The sequence below is a fragment of the Anopheles coustani genome, chromosome 3, assembly GCF_943734705.1.
Source record: "Anopheles coustani chromosome 3, idAnoCousDA_361_x.2, whole genome shotgun sequence".
Taxonomy (NCBI): domain Eukaryota; kingdom Metazoa; phylum Arthropoda; class Insecta; order Diptera; family Culicidae; genus Anopheles; species Anopheles coustani.
This window is the reverse complement of record NC_071288.1, coordinates 75,916,463-75,929,086: the sequence shown is the minus strand read 5'-3', so window position 1 is coordinate 75,929,086 and position 12,624 is coordinate 75,916,463. Positions and strand designations below refer to the sequence as shown.

The window sequence follows — 12,624 nt, the reverse complement described above, 5'->3', positions numbered from 1 at the left end:
CTTGACTTGTTTTTTCAGTATCAGCAATTCAAGGTAGAATATGTCAAGAATTTGAGTTATAAAAATTAAAATGTGTTTTGTGACAATGCATTTTATAGTTATAATTTTGAGCTAATTTAGTTCGGAAAGTGTCATTTCGAATAAGTTTGAAATTTTAATTGTTTTGCTAACATAAACAGCAGTGCATTCTGCCTCACATAAACCGGTGCCCCACGATGAGGATGTTTTTATTTTTGTTGTCTCCTCAACCAGATTGTATGGATTATAAATCCATTTGGGTCCAATATTCGTTAAGGTACTTGATGAATATCGGTTTGATTGTAATATATTATTTTAACATTTTTTATAGCTTAAAATATCGTAGCAAAATCTGACATGATAATAATCTTTAACCTGTTTTCGTTGTTAAATCTTACTGTGGAACCTTGAAATTCTCATAAGAAGAAAAAGATACCAAAATGAACACTTTTATTGCTTTATTTTACACCTAATAAGTCAATTCAGGTAAACTAATGTATTTAATCCCATCGGGGCATCTTGCCACACTTTCCCCTACATCTGTCCAGGCAAAATGGCAATGTACTCGCGGCAATCGCGTTGTTGGGGAAATTATATATTTTTGAATCCAATTTTACCTCATTTATATAGAATCGAATGTATTCAATCTAAGTAGACTAAGATACTGGGGATCCGCGACAGTCGAGCGGTAGCGTTGGTTAGAAAATCGGCCCATGAGCGCCGGGGCTCACCACCTTGACGGCGTGGGTTCGAATCCCAACCGAGACCGGACCCTGCCCTGTACGAGAGGACTGACTATCCACGTACACATAGGTTAAAAAGTCTCGTAATCCCTTTCCAGGGCAAGCATGACCAACAAGGTCGTTACGCCAAGAAGAAGAAGAAGAAGAAGACTAAGATACTAAGAGAGAAGACTGAAACCGACTGAAACATTGCAATTAGAAAATTTCATAAGACTTTTTTACAACTGTACTCTAATAAATAAGAAATCTAAGCGAGATTTATTTACCATGACTTGAAACACTTGCTCTGAAAATTCTTCGTTTTTCTACACTTTCTTCTTTACCCTCTTCCCCTCTCTAGCCCGGGCCACGACGATGCACCCACTTTGAGCGATGCTTGGCTGAGTCGAAACGATGGAATATGGAGGACGGTGGAACGGACCCCGAGAACAACAATAGTAGCCACTGTGGAATGTTAGGAATCAGCATGCCATGCGAAGGAGCAGGACATGACTTCAGCACCGTCCGGAAGGAGCTGGAGTACGCGAACGCGATCGCGGCTCACTACGGCGCGCCGTCGGAGAAGAGCGATCGCGTCATTAGCTACAAGATAGAGGTAGGTGTTTGGATGGACATTCCGCGCATAGTTGCTTCCGTTGTGGTTTCGATGTGTTGGGTTTTTTTTTCTCTAGGTTTATGTTTTTTTAAACAGAAGTTGGCTTTATGAAAATTACTATGAAGCGAATTGATAAAAATAAAAACGAAAATGTTTTGTTGTTGATAAAACAAAAAAGTTCCAATTTTAGCTGAAAGTTATCAAATCAACTTGGTGGGACAATTTTAATAACTAAACCACGTATTTTATACGCCGTTGGGAGGGTTTGTTGTTTGTACTACAATTTCTTTTATTCTTTTAAGCTAGTACAGTTGTTTTTGTCAATAAAAGTGGAATTACCTTCGTTTGTGAAATTGCTTTTTTGCTTTACCTCCTCAAGCTCACAAACAAAGCGGTCCACTGGAAAGTTGATGCCTTTTCCTTGCATCCAAACAACCGGTCGGAGTAAATGTCTTCATTAAAAATGAAATAACCACAAAATTAGAGCAGCAAACGGCAGGAGGTAGAAGTCCCAAGAAACCGGGCCCACATCCTTTCTCCCCGTTCGCCGCCCACCGTTTTCCGAGGCCGGGAAAAAGTGAATAATTTTCCCGTTCGAGTTCGGTCAATGCACAGAACGGGCGGCGACGGCAGCGGGAGCAAATCATCATCATCATCGCCATCGCCATCGCCAATGTGCCACACGCCCCGCCCGCGCCCCAGGAAAAGGGGAAGGGAAAACGTGAACTGCAGGAACTTGCAGTGAAAAACCTATTGTGTGAGCACACTTTGGCCCGAGTGTGTTGGAAAGCGCATTGGGCAAACGAACGTATCGACTTTGTATCGAAAGGCGCCGACGGTTGGGCGAGGGCGAAGGTTGGGGCGAAAAGGGGAGGAGTGTGTATCTATATAAACTTGTGGCAACTTTGCAAAACGGAAAATATGTTTCTTCAAGGATACACACATCCACACGCCTACCTATACATAGAGCAAAGGCAGGGTTGTTGTGCATGTAAAGCGAAAGAGCAAAATGCAATTGATTTATAATTAAAACAGCAAATGTTATACTATACTTTGCAATTTCGAAAGATAACCTATCTCTCCGCTCGGCCGCATGGCCAATGCCTGCTCCATATGTGTGTACGGTGTGTGTGTGTGTCTGTATGTTTCTATGTGTATCGCAAAAACTTTCGCAAATCAATATCAGAAGAAACATTACTAAGTGTGCAGGGCATAAAGCAAGCAACCGGAGAAGAAATGGGATGGGGAAGAGCATTTAAGAAAGGAGGGGGTGGATGGGGCAGGCGCCCATAGATAATAGATAATATTCAGGACTCCCGGAGAGCATCGGGAATTTAACGATGGCAGCAAAGGAAAATGCTAACGGTTGGGCGCCTAGCGTCGGAGGATTTCGTAAAGAATTTATATCCGTATGTGTCTAGGTGTAAGTGTGTGAGCCTTTTGTGCTCCGAGTGTGTAGCCTTCATTTGCCTAGTTTAGCCTTGTGCACAAAGTTTTAAACAACATTTCGTCCGCCTTCGGCCTTCAGGGCTGCAGGAACCTGCTTTGAGAAAACATTTTTCTTTTCAAACAAGAAATTGAATTGAAAGACTTTGGTTCAGAAAGCTTTCCTGGAAAATTAAAGATTTCATAACATAGTTCAAACTCATTGAAGTGTTTTAAGTAAGACTTTCAGTTTCCTTCCAAGAGATTTATAGTTAGCACAAAAGTACCATCAAACCCTTTATTAACACCTTTCAGCGAGTTTCAGTAAGGAGGTGTGATTCAAGGGTTTATTCTTGCCATTGAGATCATGTGTTTCAGTGTATGCTTTTAACCATCTAGTGCAGGGGTCGGCATGCCTTTTCTAAAAGGGCCAAATGATTCAAAGGAAACCGAAAGCGCGGGCTGGATACCTTTCTAATTAGAAAAGTTACATAAGAAGTGGTTAAAGATAATATACTTGAAATTTTATTGTTAAACTTTTTCATACTTATTTTCGTTAAATTACGATTTTTTTTTAATTTGTAGATAATTTGAGTCTTCATTTTTGGAAAGAAAAAAATTCTGACATCGTAAACCAATCCGATAAAAATTGAGATTGGTGTTTTGTATAAAGCACCAAAATTTTCTTATCAGGCAGAAGAAAATCAGCTGGCGGGCGGGACTTTGCCGACCCCTGATCTAGTAGTCTATTAGACATACTAAACATCAAAACAAAGTGTTAAATGTTAGTTTTGGATTAACTTGAATAGATCCTCACATAACATAAAGGATCATTTTACTCATGTTTTAAAAGAATTAAAATAGCTTAACATTTTAAATTTAAATTTTTGGCTTTTGGTAATATTGTTTAGACCATAGCATCTTTTTACAGAATGATATTTTTTGGAAAACAAACATATTTATTTTAATAATCATCTTTTACAGAATGAGCGCACAACAAGCATACCAATATGAGCTATTATTATTTTTAAACATGAAAAATGTAGGAATTTCTTTTAAAATGTCTAAATTAAGCTCGGACCATTTTAATCCTTTGATTTTTTTATGAGAGTCCAGCACGGTTGAAGTTAAATAAATCATGTCAAAACTAGCTTTATTATATTGTAGTTTATGCTTATTTTATCAATTGTTTTATTGTAATCACGATATCCGCTGCCTGAAAGTAAAATCTGATATTTGTTATAGGAGTGTGAGAGTTTTTAAATAAATAGGCTTAAAATAATTTCAATTAAAAGCTGTTTGCCCATACTCTTATTTGTTTGTTCCTTGTACAATAAATATGTTTAATTATAAATTTATCAGCAATTTCATTGTTTGTTCATTCGAGAGCCTTTTTCATTGAAATGTTTATTTGTTTGTGTATTTTTGTTTCATTTTTTATTGTATCTCATGCACGCAACATAAAGTACATTTCAATCTCATAAATCTTTCTTAACTTATAATTATTTAGCATTCATTGGTAATTTCCAGTCGAAGCTGTCAATGTTTCTTTAATCTGCAATGTTTCCACCATTTTTGCAATATTTGAGAGACATGAAAAATGCTCACAAATGAAAGCCCAACCTTAGCTGCTCCGAACGCTCGGAGAAAAAAACCCGATCGATCAATTATTCGAAGTCGATCGAAGGATCGATCGACGATCAAACGATCGCCTGTTTTGCGCTGTTTGCGTACCACGCGATGTATCTCCGATAATCGTGTCAAATGACAAATTAATACACTCCCTCTCGCTCGCGTTCGCCATCTCTCTCTGGTTTAATCAATCTAACGTCGTCGGCTCGCAAGGAAGGTGCCCACGTGGAACGGGCGGGGTGGCGCAAAATGTTTCGAGGCGGGTTTTGAAGTCGCATAATGAATATCTAACGCCGACTGACTCATGCTTCGCGTATGTGTCGCGCACGTTGCGCTGACCGTTTGATGGGTGAGGGGGTTGGGTTGGGGAAGCGAGGAGGACAATTAAAGAAAGATAGAAGGCGAAGAGAAACATGGTCACAGGAGCAGTGGGGAGCGGGAGAGGGGCCGGTAACATCGAAAGATATAATTTAATACGCAAGTTTGTATTCGGATCTGGACCGGGGCCTCGCTCTGGAACACGCCGAGACCCGAGACGTGAGTGTGTGCCACGGCTGGCCACGATGTTGTTTGCGTCCCCGGACCCAATGTTTTAGCCCGGTCCGTCCTTTTTCTCTCTTCTTCTCGCTCGCTCGCTTGGCGGCCGTTCCTCTTTCACTCCGTCTTCAGACGTCATATGCATCTCATTAATAATTAATTACAAATTACACACGCCTACGTTTCTTCAATAAATTTTTATAACTGCAACATACGGCCACGACTCCTTTATCCATCCACCCACCTACCACCCCGCCGGATTTCCACTCCCACACTCGCCCCCTTGGCCCCTTTTGTCTTTCTCTTTCCGTCGCAAACGCGCTTTGAGTGTGGCACGGTTTTGCCTTCTCCGGGCCCTCGATCGAGTGGCGCAAATAAAAAAACATGGAACAAGGAAAGCATGCCTCGTCGGGGGAGGGAGGGTTTGGCGAGACCTTCTGCGAACAGAAGTGAGTATGTATATAATTTTAATTCATCCACTAAATAATTTTTATGCTTTCCTTGCGCCGGTTTGCGGCCGTGTTCTGCATTTGCTTTTCTGTCATTTCTTCTGCCGCCGAGTGTTTGTGGGGGGCTGTCGTTGTGCGTTTATTTTTTGGTTTTTATTTGTGCCCTTCTACAACTTCCCGTGCCGTTCCCCTTAACAAGCTCTTCTCATTGAGTTATATCATAATTTTTTTTCTCCCTCTCCCTTTTCGGTCGGTCACTGCACAATTTCGCAAAACAGTTTCCTTTCCCTTCGTTCGGGCATTTTCCTTCCCGGCTTAAAAAAGGGATCCGGCTACAGTTCGCCGTCTGGATGTGTGCGGCGATGTCCTACCGATCCGCGCGAAGGTTTATTACACCGCTCGGTTTTCCTCATTTAATCCAGCCTAGCGAAAGAAACCGAACGGGCGCGATTGCTAATTTATATGTTGCCATATTACTTTCAACGACAGAAATGTAATGAAACGCGGCCGTGCTCAAGTTAATAACCACCTTCCACACCAACGTCCCATTTCATTCCGGCGAGATTATGCGCGTGTGTGTGTGTGTGTGTGTGTCTGCAATCGCTAAATCTCGGAAACGTTGATCGAGCGCGACGATCGCGAAACTAATAAAACAAAACGATCGGTGATGCGAAAATTGTACACACGGAACGAGAAGGAGAAAAGAAAATGATTAATAATTAATAATGAAACGAGAAAACAATGTGAAAACCCCGCACGGGCAATGAGTAATGAATTAAATGGCACATGGAATCGTTTTAGAATTATACACATTGTCGTGTTGCATTCCACCGGGGAAGGATATTCTCGGGCTCCTTGGGATGATTGTTTAACCACCCGCCAAGCCTTCCATTCCCACATGGGTGTGTGTGTGTGTGCCCTTTCTCGATGTCAACGAATTATTACTCCGGCATCGATTGTTGAAATGAGTCGCGTTAAACGTCCAGGGGGGGGGGGAGGGAATGGTGACGGGGAAGAAAAAATGGATGGCAAACGGGCATAAGAAGGACAGCGTAAAATGAATGGCCAATCGGCACCTCGTGAGTGCAGAATGGCAAATAAGTACAAGCTCGCGTCTCCGGAGACGGCAGCAAATGCCCCTCCCCCGCCCCTCACTCTCGTCTCTTCCCAGCCCAAGGCTGCGTTCTCGATGGAGATAGCATTTGCGTTGGAACACTTGGCACACCTTGGAAACCGTAGAAACTATACCGGCCAGGTTCGGGGTCGACGATGCGGTATTTGGGTCGCCCCGGGTGCGTTGGAAATGGGAGGAGCAGTGGTTGAGGATTTTCTTATTCTAAACAGGCACTCGCTCGCCACTCCGCCCTTCCTGCTCCCCGGCCATGGGAGAGATTTGGCTGCGAAGGTATTTATGTGTGTCGTAAGCGAAAAAAATAACTGGAGATTTTCGGGGAGCTCGGGAGCATTGAATAATTTATTCCATTTTCGTTTTGCACACATTTTTTGATCCTGCGATAAACGAAATTGTATGCACGAACGTGGTGTTTATTTTAGTAACCTTTGATTAACTGCACATGCTGCCGGAAACAGGTGGTAAGACGGTGGACAATTATGCGAATCAGTTAGTTGAAGCTGAACCCATGAAATGATAATGAAAATAAAATAATGTATCACTTTTGCAAAGTTCACCAGCGAGGTGAACCGTTTTTCTCCTACGTTATTGAACAAATTAACATTCTTTGCAATAAAAATAATTATTCATGTCATAGCACAACGATTTTTATCAATGTTTCAATACTACACGAGCAAATAACACGGCACTCTATAACAGGGGTCGGCAAAGTCCGGTCCCTAAGAAAATGTTAGTGTCTAGTTAGTCTCAATTTTTATCGGATTCGTTCACGATATCAGATTGATGAAGTTTAAAATTGTTGAACGAAGTGTTCAATATCAGGTGGTATACTTGTTGTTAGACTTTTTCTAACGTACTTGCATTATTGATCGTTCTAAATTTAACTAGTTTCGAGACTCACTCGTTTACGTTGCACCCAAAATAGTAACCTTCAAGGAATATTGGTTGTATACCCATTACGATATAAAATAAGGCTCGCAGCATTGAAAATTTTTCGTAGCTGAGTAATTTTCACTACTAAGAGAACGCCAGCTATGCCAAAATATTTTGAAATAATTTGAGTAGAGAATAAATTTCAAGCACAATTCAAGAAATTATTCAACAATACAACGAACCAATACATTTTGGTTAAAAACGATCAAAGTTCAACGAAAAGAAGGGTGAAAATGTTTAAAAATATGTTTAGTAATTGAATTTCTTATATTTTATCGTCCCCCTCTTTTTAATGTAACTTTAGTATTTAAAAAGTTGCTACACTATTCAAAAGGGTTAAGTATTACTTTAAAAACATTAAATCGAAACCTCTGCTTTAGAGAAACAGTTTGGTTTTGTTACGTTCACAGCATTTTAATGAGATGTAACAAATCGTATAAGCATTTTAAATATTTAACATGAAATGAAACAAACACCAAGGAGGTGAAAAGAAAACTATATTCCTTCTATCATAAATTTGGGACAAAAAAAGAGTGACCTTTGCTGGAGATGCAAAAATGTTCTAAATTTCAAACCTTCCAAACTCACAACTTTTTCGATTGTTCACAAAATGAGACAGGTGTTTAATATTTGTAGTTGATTCAACCCAAAGTAATACTTACTATGAAAATCTTGTAGAAATATATTTCTTTAAGATGATCCGCTACATTTTTTTTAAACCAACAGTCTTTCCTCTTCTGTCGATGCATCAATGGTTAACTTCACAGCCAAACGTAACGTAGTGCATGCTGCTTCGATATATTCATATTTAAAAAGTTTATAGAAACAACAGCGAGATGAGTTGAAACTTTGTGAGTTATTTATGGTTTGGTTGTTGAATAAATTGTTAGTGTACTTTGAGTTAGGGGAGGTGCTATTTAATGGCTCGATTCCTAATTAAATTCTTCACTTCTATGAAGTAAAAACTTTACCCAACTCGCCAAATAAGGAACAACATTATTTTAAATATGTCAACTGGGCTAAAACATGTCCCATCTTGCAATAATTAAAAGTACAGTTTGGCGTCGATTGTTCCACTACCATGCGTCCTAACTTTTACTACGTAATTGTAGTGCATCAATGGTTGAAACACTTAAAATGGGTGGAGAAAAAAGCCCCAACAAGAAAGAAATAGAATCCGTCGCTCGGGCACTAATAACTCGTTGGTGAAGCCGATTCCGTACGATGATAATAAGATCACAAAGTTGTTCTAAACGCTTTTTCTAAGGTCGGCAGGCTGCTCGCTGATCGTCGGCTCGCTCGGAGCGAAGGCGGCCTGGGACGTTAGATATTGTGCCGCAAAAGCCGAAGGAAACTCCAACGCCAACGGCTCACGGGAAACAGGGGACAGGGGGCTGTGAAGACGCGCGGTGATGACGATGACGACGTTGGGTTTAATTTAAAATTTAAATAAGCTTAACAACATTACAAACATGCACATACAGACACACACCCGCTCCGCAGGCACACCACCGCTCACATACACATGCACATGGCGGTGGCCAGCGTACAATCTTTCGAATCATATCATTTTATCCGCTCGGTCTCACCCCCTCTAACCCCCCACCCTCTCGGAGGCACGGAGCAGGACGATATCTCCAGGCGTGTGTGCGTCCGTATGTGCGAGTGTATGTGCCTAGATGGGGGCTAGAAGAAATATGGCCGAGAGTCGAGTTATCTGCATATTATCTATCTTATGTCTTTCGGCCATCGTCTCCATCGTTGCGTTGGTCAATTCCTCCAAGCTTAGGAGCTAGAACTAGTTTCAATATTAGATATGCACGAGGCTCTATCGGAGGTGGCTTGAGGGGTCCGAGGGGTCTGCAGGGAGCAGGGGTAGCGGGCTGGTACGTGTGCGCACAATTCCCGGTACTCACCAGCACAGCATTACTGGCACATACTGTTCTTCTAATTTACTCATAATTAAGCGCACTCGCTTGCTCGCTTGCACAATCGCTCTATCCCTCTCTCTCTCTCTACTCTTTGGTAGACGCGCCATTTTCGTACAGTGATGGCGATAGTGCAAGTGGCCAGTCCGGTACCTCGCGATCGATCGATTCGGACAAGACGCACACACTTTTTGGCACACACACATACACACACTTGAAGGCTGCACTTTCTGCTGCACTTGGTATCTCTGATGGGGGTTCCAATGTTGACAGGATAATTCTTGACTGGCCTGCCACCTCGGTTCCCTCGTCTTCCGTCGGTCTGTGGAATTGGAATATTTTATATTAGCATGTAAAACGTTGAGGTGACTGAAAAATGTGCTTGAAATGAAAAGCAGTGTAGGTACTGCCTCGTGATGGGCAGAATGTGGAGGTGTAAATTTTTTGTCTGCCTCTAAATCAGTTTTCTTGGCTTTTGCCTGAAGGCAGGATGTTATAAATTAATTGGCAAAGCAGGATTATTGCATTCTTTCGATTGGAACAGTTTCAAACGTTTATCAATAATAAAACACACCGTTTGCAATTTATCTACTGGAAAAGACAACCGAAGGAAGTTGTTTAATTTTTCAAAGATGTTATATGAAATTAATTTTCGATGGAAAGGAAAGTTGTTAGACTTGTGATGAGGATATCTAAAATGACGTTAAACTAAATACTACATCACATTAATAAATCATTCTGAGAACTTTCAAAATTAGTTCCAAATGAACTCTTAATTTCACATAGAAGCATAGTATCTAAGGGTCAATTATAATGGACTACGAACGAAAAGTCGGGTAATTGAAGTCTACATTTAGCGGTAGCAGCAACTCATGTTGCCTGTGTTTAACAGAATGTTATGAATGACTATATTTCTCTTCTATATTGTCGAAAATTCTTTAAGGTTCAAAGACTTTTTTTGAAGGATTTTCCTACCTATGTTTGTACATATTTGGTTTAGATTTTGTTTTAAATGGCAGTTAAGACTACTTTCAAAAAATAAAATGAATGTTCTGTTTATTTTAATTGGTAACTTGAGAGACTGAACAATACTTTCTATTGAGTGAATGTGATAAGCGTTTGAAGTAAATGTTGTCAATATCTTCTCAAAATTTAACTCTTTTTCCCAAAAGCCATTTGGATCTAACAACGATTAGATTTATCAAAAACGTGTTCAATAAATGGCATTTGGTCAACGGTATTTTTATCTATCTGAACCTGGAATATCTTTATTTATTTTAAGAGATTTAAAAAAAATTCTATTCTGTTACATCCGATATGCACGACGATATGTTAACCATTCAAACGTATACGAGTAAATTAAGCGTACTTCATTATTTCATTAGAAATGTATCGGTTAGGAAAATGCCGTTGGGCAGTGAAAACTTGTCGGCCCAACGCTCACCCAAATATGACACCATCGTAATTGGTAGAAAAAAACCAAACACTCGGAAAATATATTAAAATTCAAAATTTTTACATGATTACACCCAAGCGAATATGTTGCCGCCCCAACGCGCCCTCCGGGACGGAAACGACCCGCCTTGAAACGTGTGTTTTGAAAAAATATATATATTCCTACACGACGACTACAAAGCTGGCGACATACGGTCGTCCCGTGGCGAGAAGCTGTCGGCACCAGGTTTTTCCACCGGTCCGGCTTCGCGCTCCTAAACATTATTTATAATGATAGATTTAATTGCACCATCGCGCGGCATAATAACGGGGTTTGGCGCGCTGTATGTGTCCTTTTTTTCCGATCCCTCCCCAATGCTGTTTTCCACATTGTGGACGAAGTAAAACCCATTTCCTGGATGGTAGAGGAAATGCAAAAAAATTGAAAATAAAATTTCTCGCGTTCCCTAGTAAATGTTTATCTAGCATTAAAATCACCGCGAATGAGCGAACGCCCGCACCACCCACTGTTGATGGTCATCGCACCGGACCACCGTCCAGCATCGCAGCACCGAACGAGACGAGGTTGAGGGAAACCCCCTTTTGAAAGTGGGAGGGAGTGAAAAAAATGGACCCTCGCGAAAAATTCTCTACTCCTTAAAATGCACAATCGCCATATCGGAGGGAAAAGGGATAAAAACCAGCCCTCTTCCCTCCGATCTCCCTTCCCCCATGTGTCTGTGTGTGGGTTGATGCGTTTGGCGATTTTGCATAACCTCGGAAATGGTTCCTCACTTTTTTTGCCTCTTTTTCTTTTCTTCGCGAATTCATGCACAATTTTTCGATTTCATTTCCACCTCCAAATGCCTCGACGTAGGGAAGGTGGAAAACTCCCTTTTCCGAACCTTTCCTCCCCGCTTAACGCAACGTAACTCAATTTCCTTGCTGAGCCCAACATCGAGCTGCCATCTGCTTTCCCAATCTTACCACCCCGCTGCGCAGCCGAAGAGCGTCACCAAGGTTTCCAGGTTTGGTGGAGGTGAATTTTCCAGGCGACGTGTGTGCTCTTCCAAATTACACACTGACCGGCAAAGCGACGAACCGTTGGAATCGGGTGAAACGGAACGGGGCGGGTGCGCTGCTAAAACAGAAACACACCGAAATTCCCTGGCTCGGGAGTTGACTTTCCCGAGTGTTTCTCTGGTTAATTTTTTTTCACACACACACACACACACACACTCGCCGCCAACCAGCTCCGGAGAAAGGGTGCACAATTTCCACCGCGTCGCGTGAAACGTTCGCGAAATAGATTGCGAGCATCGCGAACCGGCCGGCAGGGACGACAAATAAAAAGGCATTTTCCAATTCAGTTCGCGAAAAAACATAACCAAACCGAAAGGCTAAGAAAAAGAGAAAAATCAACCCCGGCTGATTACCGAAATTTCCTACCTTTCCTTTTGCGTGTGGATGTGTGTACCGCTGTTTTTTCCTGGCAGTAGAAAATATATGTGCTGCCCAGTGAGTTTCCACTCCCGTTCCTCCGATTTTCCTTTGTATTTGTTAAAATTTGATGGAGAAGCAGCGTCGAAAGGCACTTGAGGAGGAGGACGATGCGGAGGAACACGCATATATTCGGGGCTGGTCGAACATTTCGGTCCAATTGGTCCTTCCCGTGTTGGTGTTTTGCTTTGTTTTATGTTTTCCCGCGGCCCACGCGCGCGGCCTGCTTAGGGGTTTGCATTTGTTTTCCCGAGCTAGGAATTTATGTATTGTGCTTTCGGCCACACACCACATTGCG

At 41.6% G+C, this 12,624-nt stretch overlaps 1 protein-coding gene across 1 annotated transcript in view; it reads left to right on the top strand.

Annotated features, from left to right (window-relative positions):
• The first annotated feature begins 1,161 nt into the window (after nucleotides 1-1,161).
• Nucleotides 1,162-12,624, top strand: part of LOC131272883 (protein nubbin-like) — a 60,049-nt gene continuing 48,586 nt past the window's right edge. The window contains exon 1 of the mRNA XM_058274755.1: nucleotides 1,162-1,356. Within this exon, the coding sequence (XP_058130738.1) occupies nucleotides 1,162-1,356 (195 nt within the window). The remainder of the gene's footprint in view (nucleotides 1,357-12,624) is intronic.